The following is a 17,660-nucleotide window of genomic DNA, read 5'->3' as shown; positions in this document are numbered from 1 at the left end:
TTTATGTTTGATTTCTTGCAGGCTGTTACCAGTCACCTTTTTCTTCCCATTTACTCTGTATTCACACTTAAAGGTTAGGAAACTTTCCCTTTATTTGATGGAAACAAGTAACAATACTTCATGCACATTCATATTTCTTCACATTGTTTCCCAAGCATCAGGCGCACATGTATAAATTGTCCAAAGATCTAAAACATCCCCAAGAAAGAGGTACAAAGTTGAAAAAACCCCACAAACCACAGAACACCACCACAGCAGTTTTATATAAAATGCTTGGAAGTGTTAATTTGGTAAAATTTTCAGTGGTGAGTACCTAAGTCTATGATTTACTGCAGTAATTTCCTTGCATATCAGGTAATGGAATAAGGAGTAATTTTGTTGCTTGTCAGATAATGGAATTCTAAAATCATTCAGGACAGATACATAGGTCTGACCTAGAGTTTTACTGTGCTGGGCTGCATGCACAAATCTGTTAAGCTTGCAGTATTACGAAGGCCCAAACGAACAGTTTCCTTCATTTTTCTTTTATTAGAGGACTGCATATTAAAAACCATTTTGAAAAATCCAAACCTTTCGTAATACCTGTGATGGCGGCAAGTGCTGTAATTCATAACTGGCTATTAAAAGAAAACTGCAGCACAACACAGAGCATTTAAAGCAAGAACAGGAGGAAGAGGTAAGAGGAAAAAATATTATTTCATTTATAAGTGCTGCACTTGAATTCTGGGGTTTGAGCTTGATCCTTTTATTCAACAGGCAGTGGTGGTAGACCTTTCAGAGAAGTCTTGGTGTTATTTCATATCAGTTATATTGGAAGATAATGAAATTTGTACTGGTGCTGAGCCATCTGCCGCTTAACAATTGGGAATCCTAAAACATCAGGACACTGCGAATGCTGCAATATAAAATGACAAGTTAGTGACTGTAGAAAAGCCCCTGGGCTAACATCAGGAAACCACTGCTGTTTTCTCTGAAAGCAGGGCACCCTCTCTCCCACCCCCCTGCCCCCTCCCAGCTTGCAGCAAAATGACACAACACATGTGGCAACCTTGCTGCAGATGCGGAGAACAGAATTCATGCAAGACTGCAAAGCCTTCACTCATGAAGCCCAGGGCTCCTGGCAATTAATCACCAAATACAGGTGCTTAGATACATCTTTCCAGTTACAAATGGCTCTAAGGGTAACCTCTGAGCGGTACTGGGCTGAAACGCTGAAGTGTTTCACTTAATAAAGATGGTCAGCTGCAATATGCCTCTGTCTTCGGGTTGACTGTCACTATTTTAGCAAAGCTGATGCCGTCTCTGCCCTCACCACTTTGCCCTGCTTGTTACACTAAAATCTAAAAATAACATTTAACTCTAAAATAAGGACAGTCAAAAAACGAAGGGTGTGCTGCATAGTTAGAACCTAAGAACAAACCTCAAGACTAAATTATTTTTTTACATGCTTTTTAAATTTAGAGCAAGTAACACCTAAAATAACTGCTAGGTAATGCAATGAAAAGAAAACATGAATGTAATTCTCCAGACTGTGTAAGTTATAAATTGCTAGAACTTTCAAAAAGGGTAGTCCCCACACATACTAAGATAAACAAATGCATTTCTGAGTTCTGCCAAGGAGAATTTTCAATTAGTCCCACAGTGAATCTTGTCAAATGTCTCTGGCAAACAATTTCTGATTTCAGCACCCTATTAAAAGAGTCTGAGCTGAACACTCTCCATATTTGAGAAATGAATGAGAGCTAAATTCTGAGTGTGCAATGTATATATGCACCAAGTACTTTCCTTTTTGAAAAGCTCTGAAGGTCAAGGTAAACCACCTGGTGACTTGAGGACTAATTGCGCTGGGACTCTGTTGCCTAACTCATGAGAGGAATGGTGAGTTGCTCTTCCAGTAAACATAGGCTATTTCTGTGTTCCTGCTCCTCATCCTAAAACGTTTCTTGGAATGCGGTGTACTGAACCCCTGGCACTCCACAACTTGGCATTACAAGGCTCTCTTGGTTGCGTGCTCTTTTCCAATGAGTGGTGGGCAGAGACTTCCTCATTTGTGTGGTCTTCTCTCCCCCTGCCACCCAGAGTCTTTGCTCAATCCAGAATCCAAAAGTTCCTCTGAGAGGAAAGACAGGGCCCACTGCATTTTAAAAGCTGAAGCTTCACTGGCTTTATTACTACAGCTGCAACTGTGGACACGCATTGGGTGAGATTAAGGGGCGTAGTGGGTCGCCTTCCCTGTTCTCTGCCATGAAGTCATACTCTGTGTTACCATACAGCTCCTTTAGGTTATTTATACAGAACCTTTACAATTAAACAATGTTTACCTCTTCCCTGTCCTTAGCAGATCAAATCCTTCATTGATTTTAGTGAAAGGAAGTGTGTGGGTTATTAATGGATCCAGCACAAATTTTTTCTTCATGTAGTCATCAACCAGTTTAGGGACTGAATCTTTACTTTTCCAGCCTGAAAAAAATCACAGACAACAGATAATGAAACAGTAAATGCTTGTGAAAATAGATAAAACTCATGGCAGCTTAATTTTTTAGATAAACTTTCGGTAGCAGAATAGCATTGTTGAAATGTTGCAGCTTCTCTTTACCTTTCTAACACAGACTGCCAGCAGGAAACATGGGATGAAGTGCAGCTATTCTACATACGACAAACCCAGTAAGTGCTTTACTGGTAGGCCAATAAAAAATTGCATCTTTACAGAATCCAGACTTCCCCCCACATTAAATACTGTTTCAACAACAAAAGCCAGAGTGCTGACATCCATGTTGGTAACTGGAAACCTGACTGCCTAGTCAAAACTGGGGGGGCAAGGGGTGGATATGTCTCTTTTTTCTTACAAACAGTATTAGCTAAAGCTGTCTCAAATAGCAGGATGCCCTTCCAGAGGAACCTAATTTGTCTCTGCTATTTTATTCAGGTGTCTATTGAATACATCAGAGGAACTGGTTGTCAGTGAGGAAACCTGTTGCTGGAAAGAAGTTTTCTGTGGCCTTCAGCTCTGTGTTGAGCAAGACAGGGCTTGCTGAGTGTGGGACTCTGCTGGGAGAGCTTAGAAAAGAGAAAGAACTGGAAGGGACTGATGGCAGCTGGCAAGGGGCTGAGCTGGGGTCTGACCTATGTGGAAATCAGGTGAGTCTGACCCCCAATGTCCTTTAGGGTCCTGACTCTCCACCTCTCTTTCCCTCTCCTTCTGTCTATCCTTCTTATTCTCCTTTTTGCTCTTGCTCTTTTTCTCCCCATCCCTCTCTTCCCTCCCCCCAATCTTTTCCTCATTTTCTCTTTTCCTCCCTTTGTCCTTTTATCTTTTTCCTTTTCTTTGTCCTTGTATCTTTTTCTCTCCTCTATTTTATCTCTTCTCCTCCCTCCCCTTCCACTCCTTTTCTTTCTCTCTTCTGCCTTTCTCTCTTTTTCTCTCTCCTCATTTCTCCTTTTTCCTCTTATTTTCTTCCTCCTCTTTTCCCCTTTTTCCCATTTTTTGTCTTTTTATCTCTTCCTTTCTCTGCCTCTTCCTCTCTCCCACTTCTTACCCCTCCCTCTCTGTTTTTCTCTCTCCTCCTCTTGCTGTTAACTAACATTTCCCATAATTAATTCTCTTTGTGCTTCTTTGTCAGCAAAATATCTATCAATATTGCTTCCAATAGGACAGCCTAAGAAATTAATTTAGATATATCCCATTTCATTCTAGTTGATTTACAATTTTCCCAAGCCAGTTCAATCACATCTTTCCAAGTCCTTACCTCCAAAGACGGACCCTTTCCAGTTGCGACCAGTGAAGAGGAGCATGGGGTCAAAAGTGATCTTTTGTGCTGCAGGGGGTACTCCCACAATCACACTGACTCCATAGTTGTATTGGCAACAGGCCAAGGCTGCAATCTGCATTTGAAACAGAGAGACATCCCAGAGTCATGCAAGATTTGCCGCTGGGGCATAAAAGTTTGAATTCCTTCTCCTCCTCTCACAGCTCAGCTTGCAATTCATTTTTTGTAACTGAAACCACATCACACAAGTTCCATTTTATCTGCTCACACCATTTTTTATCGGCTGTCAAGGGTTAGATATGTCCTAGCTTTGTTCTGATTCCCCATTTTGTCTTAGTCTTTAATGATAAGCCACTGTTGGAAAGCAGATAGTGTGAATTTAGCCACCCTGGTTAGGTCAGGGGAATACATTGAAGTTCCCTTTCCTAATTTTTTGAGCATACTTCTGTCCCTGCATCTCAATGGCAGATAGCTGGACTTAACAGGTTTGAAGTTAGCTTGACACTTTGCCAGCGGCTCTCAGCTCCTCACCCTTGGTGCTTAGTGGGTTAGTGAAGAGAGAGCTAACAAGCTAATGCCTATTTGACCACATCTTTGGTTACATACCATAGTTTCGGTACGGCCGATGACCTCAAAGGAGTAGTCCACACCATGACCAGTCATTTCAATCAACACTTCGTGAATAGGCTTCTTGAAATCTTTAGGGTTGACGCACTCTGTGGCTCCCAGCTCCTTGGCCTTGGCAAACTTGTCACTATTGATATCAACAGCAATGATGCGGGAAGCTCCAGCTGCCTTGCAGCCCATGACAACAGAGAGGCCAACTCCTCCGAGGCCAAAGACAGCACAGGTGGAGCCTGGTTCCACCTATAACCATATAAACGTGGCATACTGTTACAGTCTAGGTAAAGTACAACGCATTTTCTTATTATCAATATGTTTTCACTTAAGCCACTTCTTGTAATTTAGAGATTAACTGCTGAAAAGGAATTTGCACATGCATACCTACTAGTGCAGTAGCCAGCTATACTGTTATAATCCTACATGTGACTAAGATAAAATTGTCCCTAAAATACATTTCTGAGACCAAGTTTTCATTACACGTCTCAGCTTCAGGTTTAGACACTTTTTTTTAATGATGCTTTACATTCCAGTCATGTTAAGATCTATAGTGTCACTCCACTGCAGACACTGCCAGCTGTAAGTGTCACATTCACTTATTGCTACAAATCATGAGTGTTCCATTTGCAGGCTTCCATGTATTCCTAGACTTAAGTTACAGTAAAACAAATCAGCTCTGTTGTAATGTTTTTCTAGGGGTGATAAAGCTATGAGAGAAAAACTTAATAGATGGTAATAAGTATTTTTACTGGATTTTTCAATTGAAGACTTCTGAGTGCCTTAGAGACAGAGAAACTCAAGTAGGCAAAGTACTAGTATCTTCTGAACTCAACAGAGTCTGTACCTCCCGGCTGCCGTGCTGACAACGCACTCGCAAGCCACACAATCCTCAACAGACCCCTTGAGATATCAGAAACACCCACCATGATACCTACCTTGGCAGTCTGCACAGCAGCCCCATAACCAGTTGAAAATCCACATCCAATCAGACAGACTTTTTCCAGAGGAGCAGCAGAATCAATTTTGGCTACAGCAGATTCATGCACTACTGTGTATTCAGTGAAGGTACTTGTACCAAGAAAATGGTGAATTGCTTGTCCTTTACAGGTGAATCTAGTGGTGCCATCAGGCATTGATCCAGCAGCTGAACCAATGCTGTTTGAAAGAGGACCAGAAATAATGGCAAGTGAAATCCGTTGAATGTGATCAGTTTTGTGTAAATAAAAATCAAATAAAGGTTGTGGGTAACACAGGAAAACTCACTCATTTTTACTGCACAGATTGCCCTTGGTGCTTAAGCAACTGTTGCACTCCCCACACTGTGGAACAAAGAGTGGAATAACCTTGTCTCCTAGAAATAAAACCGTAATGATAGAGGATTAAAAAGGCAAACAAGCAGCATGCTGGTCAAAACATGAAGCAAATGTACGTAATCCCTGGGCAAATGTGCACTAGGAGTGCAGTGCTGGTTTTATTTCCTTCTGCTGCTCCTGGAAGATAAATCATCTCTCTCTATTATGAAGGACATCATTAGGGCAAAGTTATTACAACTAATTTCAATATGCAAAATTCCTGGTGTCTTACATAGAACTAAGTCTGAGCTATGTCATAAAACTATGTTAGCTGCTGACATTCCCGAAGTACTCCTTCTACAGTTTATTGCATCTTCTACTTAAAAGGAAAATAGTAATACACAGGTAAAGAAACTGATATAAAAGCTGACATCCACTATGACAGTAGATTGGAGTGACAAGATAACAGGGCTGTAAATTGTGTGTACAAAGAATGGGAAATTAAGCATTAATTAATTTAGAACTGTGACATGGACTTAGCAATCATTCTGCTAAAGAAACTTTGCACATCTTGGAGCCTTTTTTAGAACTTGAAGGTGTAAATTAAGCAACATCTGAGAAATGTGATTTTGTGCACACGTGTGTGTTCAGGCCTGCTGTTTCAGCCCACCTGGAAACACATGGCCGCTAGAATTGATGTATGAACCCAGACCTAAGAGAAAAAGCAGTTAGAGCTATCACTGAGATTTGCAACATACATATTTGTTTGGAGGTAAAGCATAAATCTCTAATAAAGCCTTTTTTTATCATACATACCAACCTGCTTTGGACAGACTTCATACTTGTTGCCAGTATGAACAAAGACACTGGAAGTACGGAGGTGTTGGAATTGAACTCCTTAGGTATTGTAACAAACTTCCTGGATAAAATTGAGCATTTCTATGCAGATTTTGTTCACTGAATATTTTGTCTTAATAATTTAGCCCTTGTTAGAATTTGTTCAGTCCTGTAATTAAAAGTGTAGAGAAATCCTGTCTCATCTTGCAGGAGTTGGACAAAATTCAGTATCTTTCACTGAAGTCAAAGGATTATTTAGCTCTTAGGAGAATTAGAAGAAGGTGCTTTGACATGTTGTCTAGTGTTTTGCTTTTCCTTATTCTTGAGAGAGATTAGTTGTGTAAACTGTGTTTAAAGAACGTGCAGCTAATACCTGATTTCCTTTGACCAACAGCATGTTCTTAATCCCATGACGGGAAAAGCCCTATTTAGATGGAAAGCAAGCTGCAGATGTTTTTGCCAAAACCAGAAGAAATTGAATGGAAAATATGAAAACAAATCAAGATTGGCAATACAGAAAGATGTAAACAGCACATCCCTTAAGGTATCTTTGAAGAAACTCAAAGTTGGAACATTTTTCTCTGCAATACAGGTACTCACGCATGTAATCATCTTTGACTTAAACAGGAGTCTGGAAACTCAGGACAGCGTTTGTGTTCAGCGCTGTTTCATACCTGGTTTGATCGAAGTTACTCCCTGCCCAACACTCTCCACAATACCAGCTGCTTCATGCCCAAGGATTATTGGAAAAGGCATAACCAGCCCACCAGTTATCACATGGTCATCAGAGCGACAGATCCCTGTAGCCACAATCTGATTTAGAGAAAGACAAGAATATTTCAGCATTTAACTATGTCATGTCATATACAGAAGTGAAATTATAACATATATTTGGAGGTATACCTTATATCAAACTAGATATAAGGAAGAAATTTTTTACAATGAGGGTGGTGAAACACTGGCACAGGTTGCCCAGTGAGGGGGTAGATGCTCCATCTCTGGAAACAATCAAGGTCAGGTTGGACGGGGCTCTGAGCAACCTGATCTAGTTGAAGATATCCCTGCTCACTGCAGGGACTAGATGTTGGCCCAGATGACCTTTAAAGGTCCCTTCCAACCCAAATTATTCTATGATTCTGTGAGTCCAAGTCACTCGCTTCCTTCTTATATCATATATGCACACAAGAAACCTACAGGTAAAACACTTATGGTTGTGTGATTCATGATTTTCACAGTTTGTATTAGTCTTTAATCTACAAAAAAAGGCTCCTTTTTGAATGTTTCCTAAAAGTCTATAGAAATAATTCTGACAAACAGCAAGATAGAATGCAATTCATAACAGTTATTTTAAATTTTATTTTTAGTACCTTTATGCGAACTTCATGTGCTTTTGGTGGGGCAACTTCCACTTCCTCAATAGAAAATGGTTTATTGGCTTCCCACATTACTGCTGCTTTGCATTTAATAACCTGCAAACGGAGCAAAGAAAAAGGGAATGCCACTTGCATTTGCAAGTCACCACACAGATAGATTCTTACATTTCTACATGTGAAACTCCTGCTCAGATTTGGGGGAGGAAAGGAAAAACTACGGAAAAAAACCATCCCAAACACAAAACGCAACAAAAAAGCCAACACCAAAGCATAGTGTAAGCCCGCCCCCCCCCCCCCCCCCCCCGCAAGATCATGTCTGACTTTGATCACATTTCTGTCATAAAAAGTTTTCAGCAATATGTATAATAGTCTCCTAGGATAACTGGATACCTTATCCATCCTCATTGCTTCGTTGTTCTTGAGTTCTCCAGTAGCAAACATTAGTCAGGTACAAGAGTTATTCTTTGTTTCAAACTTCCTTGGAGGGTAATTTTTGCCATGTTGGATTACTGGCATATATTTGTATCTTCTTGGAGATGGCACACTAAATGATGCCATATATCAGGTTGTGATAAAGTCTGTATTGCCTAGAACTGCCAGTGTCGGGAAGTCACAAATTGCTAAAAATGGAATTCAGAGCCTTAATACAGGCTTGTGAACATTTTCTTATAGCCCAAGTTCAGCCATGAGGTGATCACTGAGAGAACACCTACATAAAATGGTGTAGCACTAGGCAGAGGTAATCTTGAAGAAGCAACAGTCCCTTTAGTGCGAGATTATCTGTGCTAAGGTACCTTGCTTCTCAGATGGGATATTTAACTCAGGGGGAGTTACTTCCAATACCGAAGACTGCTTTTTATTCTGTTAGACTAGTTTGCCCGTGAGCTCTGCAGGCTTTGTCCGGGTGCTGTCGGGCCTCTGGGCTCCTCTGATCATCTGCCACTGAGAGGAAAATGCACTCATACGAGAGAGGAGTGTTGTCCACGCCTCATGCCAGGCTCTCAGAGAGAAGGTAGCCCCAGTTTTCACCCTACAAGCTCACTCCTAGTGTATTCAAAGGTAGTGGGGCCTCTCTGTCCCTGGATTCATTCCTGTTCTTCCTTGGTGGTCTTTGCCCATCCCCAAGCTTTAAATGATGCCAGGCCCTGCAATATGATTTTCCATGACACCCTCATAGGTGAAACTCTATTTAAAGTCCTCAATCACTCTGTTAAGTCCTACCTACTGCAAGTGTTCAGGTGGCATTATCTTGAGAGGGAAATGGAGGAAAATAAGTCCATGATGCAAGAAATTTAGCATATGCATAAGCGTCCTGCATGACCCTGGCACTGGGACAACTTAACACCAGTGTCTGCAAAGTTCTCAGGGGAAAAAAAAAATAGCGCAACTTTTTAGTATCAAAGCTTTTCAAGTAGAAATAGAAATGATGTCTAATTATCAAAAATTGTCAACTGGTAACAAAGAAAATAATTACCAGGAAATAATAAACACTTAAAATGAAACAGCGCACTTTCCGCAGACAGACCCAAAGTGGTAATGAGCACACTACTTTGAAAAAGACAGACTCAAGAGACATCTGCAGTATATTTAACGTTTCACATGTCAAATGCAAGCTTGATTAGTAAAAAATTCGCAAATGAGGCCAAAGATCACATTTTAAAGGGCCACATTTTCAAGGAAACTTACTTAAAAAAAAAAAGGGCCTATGCATTTATACTGTATGCCACATAGCACAATAATGATTTCACAACTTGCACATGCAAACATATAGTGTTTGTAAGAACAAATCTCTCCTACAGTTAGAGATTGGCTAACTACGTATTGTTCTGACAGAGTCCCTGTGAACTTTTACCGACTATAAGAGGATCCCACAGATGCACCAACAGCACACTATCACCCGTTTCATCTATTAAGGCAAGCACTAGCTGGAGTCACAAGGGTTTTTCTGCTTGTGTTTTCTACCAGCCTTACAAGTTACTGCAGCAGGGGGAGGGCAGGCGTAGAAACACACCCTTTTACAGAGCATCAGGGTTATGCTGCTTTGTCACGTAAACTGCACGGTAACTGACATATTACTCCAAGATAAACACAATGAAAACAAGGCAGTTCTGTTCTGTCACAATATCTGTAATATTCTATCACAGTATCTGTATCTATCACTTCGCTTACTATGCTCAGTCCAAGGCTGGGTGGAGGACTGAACTTGCTGAATTTATCTACAAGTGAACTACAATTAATTTTGCACTTGCAATATCTCAGAGTTGAAAAGAGCTTTTTTTTCTTTTCTCTTGTTTTGTTTGGTTTTAGAATAGTGAAGACAGCTGGCAGCAACAGTAAATGATCCTGGTGTTTTCTTAAGGCACATTCCAGCAAGATGCATGCCTTCAGTTCCATCTCCGGGTTCCTGTCCATCTGCCTCTCTTGCATGTCTCTGGGCATACGTCAGCATCTCTCAGGTAGCGCAAGAAGAAACATATACTGACTTCAGCACTGGTATTAACCTCCATCTCTCTTGTCACTTTCTAGCAAAGATGTAAATACCCATTTCAGTCCCAGCTCAGTACTGCATTGCACGCGATACTTACTTTTGGCCTTCATTAACTTAAGCTCCACACTTGCTCTATGCACATTCCAATTTAATGACTGTCCTAACATCAGCACAATTACACCCTGAAATTTAACACAATATTAAGAGTATGCCTTTTTTTTTAGAAGACGAACTGATACGAATTATAAAGAAACTAAAAATAGTTTAAAACACTGTGGGATCTCAGAATGGAAACTGATAGAGCTGATAAATGCATTGTTTTGAACACTTACTACGTTCTATGATATTTTAAACTGTCCAATCAGAGATTAAAAACAGTTTGCTAACCCTTGGGGGAGGCTATTCTTATTCTGGGTGCTGTTACCTTATGTTACCTCCATGTTTAAAAAAATAAATTAATTATCGCCTTGAAGAGAGTAACAACCATTTCCTAGAAGAGTTCAAGTAAAGGCAGTTCTCTCGTACCAGCTTCCTCCTGAACTCCCATCTGTGCTATACCACCAGTACTTACGGTGTCCCTGCAAATAAACTGCATTTAAAAATGCATTACTCAGCTACAGCAAAGAAACGTTTCTAATATTAACTTTTGCTTACTTTGCCTGCTGTGCTCATGTTGATCGGTGCGTCTGTTTCTTGCCACCACTGGTTTCTTGGGCCAAGAATTCAGTCAGCTGCAAAGCAGTCAGGTTGCCGGTACAAGTCCTGTCCAATACACTGGAAGCTAGTCTCGTTAAGTGTTCCTGCAAGTGCACTGCACTGACTTTATAGCCAAGCCTCCTGTCTCAGAGTCCCACCCCTTAATCAGCGAAAGCGCTAGAACAAAAATAAACAACCCATCTGCTGAAACCTTGCTCCTTACAGCGCTTCTGTCTTCCTGATTCATTTGTCATGCTCTTCCCCACCCTTTTTGCATCCCATCTATGGTTGCCCTCAGCATCACAGGAAGAAAGCAAAAGTCCTGCCTGGAAGCTGTCCCCTCTTTGCACCCCCCTGGGAGGCTGCCTCCAAATCCACTGCTCTCAGTGGCACTGTAGGTGCAAAGAGAAAAAGGGAGAGTGGCTCTTGAATTCACGGCAGGAGGGATGCAGTGACAACATGAAGGCTTTGCTGAATTACTTTGGTGACATAAGAGCCTAGCTGATTTATTAAAACAGCTTAAGCAAGCTGCTGAACTAACATACACTGTCTGGCTGCAGCTGTATCTACTCCTGATGCCTTAGTTTTACAGTCCGGCTACTCATTAATCTCGGAATGGCTTTCAGTGAACAGTGACCAAGGACACCGTGCCAGTCGTGCTGATGGGAAAACAAAAATCAGTAAGTCAGCAAGAAGCGCTGTGCAAGATGCGTGTTTCTTACCGTGTGCAGCACGCTGCTCGAATTGCGAGTGATTGCCTGACCTGTCAGTTCCGTCAACACCTGCAAGCGCAGGGCCCACCACTGCTCACGCATCCACACACTTACCCTCTCCTGGCACAATGTCCTGGTGTGAGAGATTGGGTGGTGGTCAGCACTGCATGCCTTTGCTCTGGATTTCAAGCCTCACCTATTTTCAAATTACGCCCAGCATTCTGAAATCAAGATTTTGCCTTCAGAAACAACCAAAAAGAGAAAATACTGCATATAACCTGACTAGTAAAAGTACAGCACTTTCTCAGGTTTATGTGTATGACTATAATTAATTTAACAAGGAAGAGGTACAGGTAGAGGAAGCAGGGAGAAACATGGTAGATACATGTATGTAACCTCAGGCAGGTACTTCAGGGACAGTGGGGTGTTCTAGTGGCCTCGGAGGCCCAACGGCAGCCTGGCGGGGACGCAAGCTGTGTTTGGCCAGGGCTAGAAGAACAGAGGTCAAGAGCCCCTGCTAAACAATTTCAAAGACATGAAGAGCAAAAAGGAGAGGCTGGCTTGAGGCTTCCTATGGAAAAAGGCTAACAGAGACCACAGATGGTGACCTGTCTCCCATCTGGGGAATGGCAGACCTCGGTATTCATCCATACAGTCTGCGCTGCTCTTCTGAGACTAGGCTCCTCTCCCCGTCCCCCCAAGACTTTTCATAGAACCATGGAATCATTTAGGTTGGAAAGGTCCTTTAAGATCATCGAGTCCTACTGTAAACTTAACACTGCCATGTCCACCACTGAACCACATCCCTAAGAACCACATCTACACAGCTTTTAAATACCCCTAGGGATGGTGATTCAGCCACTTCCCTGGGCAGCCTGTTCCAATGCTTGACAACCCTTATGCGGAATAAATTTTTCCCAGTATCCAATCTAAACCTTCCCTGGTGCAACCTGAGGCCATTTCCTCTTGTCCTATCACTTGTGACTGGGGAGAAGAGACAGACCCCCACCTCGCTACAGCCTCCTTTCAGGCAGTTGTAGAGAGCAATAAGGTCTCCCCTCAGCCACCTGTTCTCCAGACTAAACAACCCCAGCTCCCTCAGCCGCTCCTTGTAAGCTCTAGACCCTTGTGCTCTAGACCCTTCACCAGCTTTGTTTGCCCTTCTCTGGACGTGCTCCAGCACCTCAACGTCTTTCTTGTAGTGAGAGGCCCCAAACTGGACACAGTACTCGAGGTGCGGCCTCACCAGTGCCAAGTACAGGGGGACGATCACTTCCCTAGTCTTGCTGGCCACAGTATTCTTGATACAAGCCAGGATGCTACTGGTCGCCTTGGCCACCTGGGCACACTGACAGCTATTTGGCCGTCTATCAAGCAACACCCCCAGGGCCTCTTCCGCCGGGCACCTTTCCATCCACTCTTCCCCAAGCCAGTAGCGTTGCAATGGGGTGTTGTGACCCAAGTGCGGGACCAGGCACTTGGCCTTCTTGAACCTCATACCATCGGCCTTAGCCCATTGATCCAGCCTGTCCAGATGCCTCTGTAGAGCCTTCCGACCCTCAAGCAGATCAACACTCCTGCCCAACTTGGTGTTGCCTGCAAACTTACTGAGAGTGCACTCAATCCCCTCGTCCAGGTCATTGATGAAGATAATAAACAGAACTGGCCCCAATACGGAGCCCTGGGGAACAGCACTTGTGACCAGCCACCAACTGGATTTGATTCCATTCACCACAGCTCTTTGGGCCCGGTCATCCAACTAGGTTTTAACCCAGAGAAGAGTACGCCTGTCCAAGCCACGAGCAGCTAGTTTCTCCAGGAGAATGCTGTGGGAAACCGCGTCAAAGGCTTGACTAAAGTCTAGGTAGACAACGCCCACAGCCTTTCCCTGATCCACTAAGTGGGGAGTGTCACAGAAGTACATCAGGTTAGTCAAGCAGGACCTGCCTTTCATAAATACATGCTGACTGGATCTGATCACCTGATTATCCTGTATGTGCCGTGTGACGGCACTCAAGATGATCTGCTCCACAACCTTCCCCAGCACCAAGGTCAGACTGACAGGCCTGTAGTTCCACAGATCCTCCTTGTGGCCCTTCTTGTAGATGGGCGTCACATTTGCTAACCTACAGTCAACTGGGACCTCCCCAGTTTGCCAGGACTGCTGATGAATGATGGTAAGTGGCTTGGTGAGCACCTCCGCCAGCTCCCTCAGAACCCTTGGGTGGATCGCATCAGGCCCTGTAGACTTGTGTGTGTCTAAGTGGTGTAGCACATCGCTAATCAATTCCCCTTGGATTATGGGGGCTTCAATCTGCTCCCCTTCCATGCCTTCCAGCTCAGGGGGCTGGGCACCCTGAGAACAACTGGTCTGACTACTGAAGACTGAGGCAAAGATGACATCCTTGGTCACTATGTTTCCCAGCATCCAATGAAGGATGGAGATTCTCCTTAGCCTTCCTTTTGTTGCTAATGTATTTATAGAAACATTTTTACTGTCTTTTACGCCAATAGCCAGATTAAGTTCTAGTTGGGTTTTGGCCCTTCTTTCTCCCTGCATAACCTCACAACATCCTTGTAGTCCTCCTGACTTGCCTGCTCCCTCTTCCAAAGGTCATAAACTCACCCTTTTTTCCCACGTTCCAACCAAAGCTCTCTGTTCAGCCAGGCCGGTCGTCCCTGCTGGCTTGTCTTTTGGCACATGAGGACTGCCTGCTCCTGTGCCTTTAAGATTTCCTTCTTGAAGAATGTCCAGCCTTCCTGGACCCCTTTGCCCTTCAGATTGCCTCCCAAGGGATTCTGTCAACCGGGCTCCTGAATAGACCAAAGTCTGCCCTCTGGAAGTCCAAGGTATCAGTCCTGCTGATGCCACTCCTTACTTATCCAAGAATCAAAAACTCTACCACTTCATTATCGCTGTGCCCAAGATGGCTTCCAACCACCACACACACATTGTATTTACAGTGTAAATACACATTGTTATTACAGTGTAATAACGCTTTGCTTTATGCAGCAGTGGTGATAATTAATCTCTGTTGCTGTTTCTTGAAAGCACAGAGCTACAGATCCCACAGAAATTTTGCCTGCTACGGTCATCTCAAAGTTCATAGTGAAGCTAATTTCATAAATCTTTTGATTTATGATATTGCTGCAGATAAGCTATCACTGCTCACAGTATAGCAGATACTACATGTTGGGCTTACGAACATTCTGAACTGTATAGTCTTTGTGGCACATCTAAGGTAGAATAACCTCAGATAAGCCCTGTGTTGGCCAAGTTCATGCATGGACACTATGACTCTAACCACACGGATTTTATCTAGATCAAAGTAATAAATAATTTCTCCTGCATACTGCTTACAGTAATGAGCTAACAAAATATATTGTTTGGGTATACAAAATCGGCCAGTTAAACTTGTATTCTCCCTCACGAAGTTGCCTGAACATGGACTTGTCACCACCCTGCTCTGAGCCCCTTTTCCCACCAGCCAGTCAGCAGAGACTTCATGCTGCAACCCTGACATATCAGTTGGGAAAGACCACACATTTGGATGGCCAACCTCAACAAGCAAAAAAGACTCATTCCTCACCCAGCTAGAGGAAAATCTCCCCAACATCCAAAACAACATGACTCACCTTTCTGTAATGTGCTCACAAAGCCTCAGGAGGCAAGACCTAGCGACTTCCTAGAAAAACTTGTATCAGAATGAAGTATTTCTAGTCCAGGCTATTCCTTGACAGCTGTCTTTCTCCTTTCCTCCATTATTCTGAAGTTCCCATCCCATTTCTTCTCTGATACCTTTACGTTTCCTTTCCCCTCAAAACTCTCCTCATCTCTTTAGCTATATGCAGCACCAAGACCATGAAATGTTTTTTGTTTTTTTCAGGGAATGGAGTTGAGGCCATCTGGAAACCATCTCCTTTGGCCAAAGTGGGTACCTCTAACTGGGAACACTGGTCCGTGGATCCTGTCTGCAGCCTGTGGCAGGGGTAGGTGGCATGGTCTTTAGGAAGAAGGTGGCAAGAAAAAGGACTGCACATGGTGCCAGTGAAACACAAACCAACTTGCATAACTCTATTGCAGAAGCTGGTTTATTTGCTTTGTTCTGCCAGATTGCTCAAGATGCCCAGGATCGAGGTGTACAGCGGCCCTGGCAGGCAGGAAAACAACAGTGCTGCCCCCTTTATGACATGCTCACACAGGCCCCATGCTTTGCTCCGATACGTGCCAGAAAATACTTAATTGACCCCTAGTCCCCATCCTCTCCCCGTTTAGGGCAGTTCACTCTTAAGAGGATTTTTCTTCATGCTTACCTATGTATTTTATTCCTTCTTATGCAATTAATTCCTTTATCAGCTTTTTATCTCACTTGGCCCAGCTGAACATGTGGCACTAATATTCTCTCTCCAGTGATTCTTTAACCTCAGCAGATCGCGGTGAAATGTAGCAACAGAGGCAGAAGAGAAAGAACACACTGGAGTTGTTAATGGCTGGTGAGCTTGCACACAAGAAGTTAGGAACACCGAACAAAGGTGCGTTCATGCAACTCCAGGTCATCTTTACTTGGGGACTGTAACTGGGGCAAAGGACATGAAACACTGGCCATGCTCAGGAGATTGTAGCCATAGCTACAGTTTCTGATGCCAGGCGCTTGTAGTGGAAGGTGGTTCTTTACTTCCACTTCACAGGCAGTACAGTCTGCTTCCCACTCCTCACTCCTACCAGAGCTGAGCAGCCTTGCATGGCTTGCTCTCCTGAGTCAATGCACAAAGTTGACTCCAGGTGAAGAGAGCTAATGGTTTCTGAAACAGCCTTCTTTTAACATCAAGAAAATTCATTCCTCTGCACTGAACATGACCCAATTTAACAGGAGGATATTATAATCACAGCTCAAGTGACTTAACTCTTCACAGAAAAAAGCTTTTAAGGGCAGTTACGTATCACAGTTTTTAGTGGCAACTATACATTCTGTCCTACAGATAATAAAATGTGTATTAGCTTTAGCTAATACTTAAGCATTTTTAAAAATAGGTTACTTTTTCCTGAATCTACACTGTTAATATTTATTTTTAAGCTTACCGAAGTTCATGTATGTTTCTTTTCAGACAGTGATTTAGCTGTTAAAAATAATGAAGCAAATATAGTTTTGGCCTTCTGGAGTGTCTTTACATTGAAATTTCAGCATTTCTTCTTACTGTGTGATGGCAATTTCCAAGTTACTCTTTTGCAAGTCACTTCTTACTCTTCAGAAGTTGTTAAGCACAAAAGATTTAGCTCCACACGTTAGGGGTAGATAGAAAAACATTGCAACAATTTTTAAGTCCCACCTTACACAGTACAGAAGCTGTAACCTCTGCCCCTTTGTATTTTTCTGCCTGCACATTTAAGGATGTCCAAAGGATTAGGTACATGAAACACTGCAGGTGCTTGTTAGTATAAAGTGCAGAGATAAAACGGAGCAGCAGGTAAGATTCAGAGCTAACAGGCAGGGCAGGTCAAATTAAACCTGTTCAAACAGTTTAGGGATCATATCTGAAGATTATACAAATGTGCATGACAACGCAATGGAGCTGAATTAAGCAAGCATGGGATGATGACATGCAGTTTTGTGAGAAGAACATAAAAAAAGACTTGCAGAAATAAACACCAATACCTTCCCAGAACACACAGAAAATTAAGTCAATTGCTCATGGGACAATGCCTTATTCATTTTAGTAAGCTAAAGACCAAACACCAAAGGTGGAAGCTGCAAATTAGCTAAATACCAGTTCTGAAAATTTGTAGGTTTAGAGCAAGTATTAAAAGAATATGAAGAGGAAAATAATATCTAAGGAGAGTACTGAACCAAGTATGAACACCCCTTTTTTAAATA

The 17,660-nt window shown here is 42.7% G+C and overlaps 1 protein-coding gene across 1 annotated transcript; it reads right to left on the bottom strand.

Annotated features, from left to right (window-relative positions):
• Nucleotides 1-67: 67 nt before the first annotated feature.
• Nucleotides 68-11,199, bottom strand: LOC134515877 (alcohol dehydrogenase 1). Its single transcript, XM_063335380.1, has 9 exons — nt 11,033-11,199; nt 7,885-7,986; nt 7,192-7,330; nt 5,652-5,739; nt 5,324-5,543; nt 4,374-4,634; nt 3,747-3,882; nt 2,322-2,460; nt 68-895 (listed from the first exon to the last, which is right to left on the bottom strand). The coding sequence occupies exons 1-9, from the start codon at nt 11,048-11,050 to the stop codon at nt 871-873; spliced, it is 1,128 nt and encodes a 375-aa protein (XP_063191450.1). The 5' UTR covers nt 11,051-11,199; the 3' UTR covers nt 68-870.
• Nucleotides 11,200-17,660: the final 6,461 nt, after the last annotated feature.

The sequence above is a fragment of the Chroicocephalus ridibundus genome, chromosome 5 (assembly GCF_963924245.1).
Source record: "Chroicocephalus ridibundus chromosome 5, bChrRid1.1, whole genome shotgun sequence".
NCBI classification, from domain to species: Eukaryota; Metazoa; Chordata; class Aves; order Charadriiformes; family Laridae; genus Chroicocephalus; species Chroicocephalus ridibundus.
Note: the sequence above shows the minus strand (reverse complement) of the source record. Positions and strands in the feature narration are given on the sequence as shown.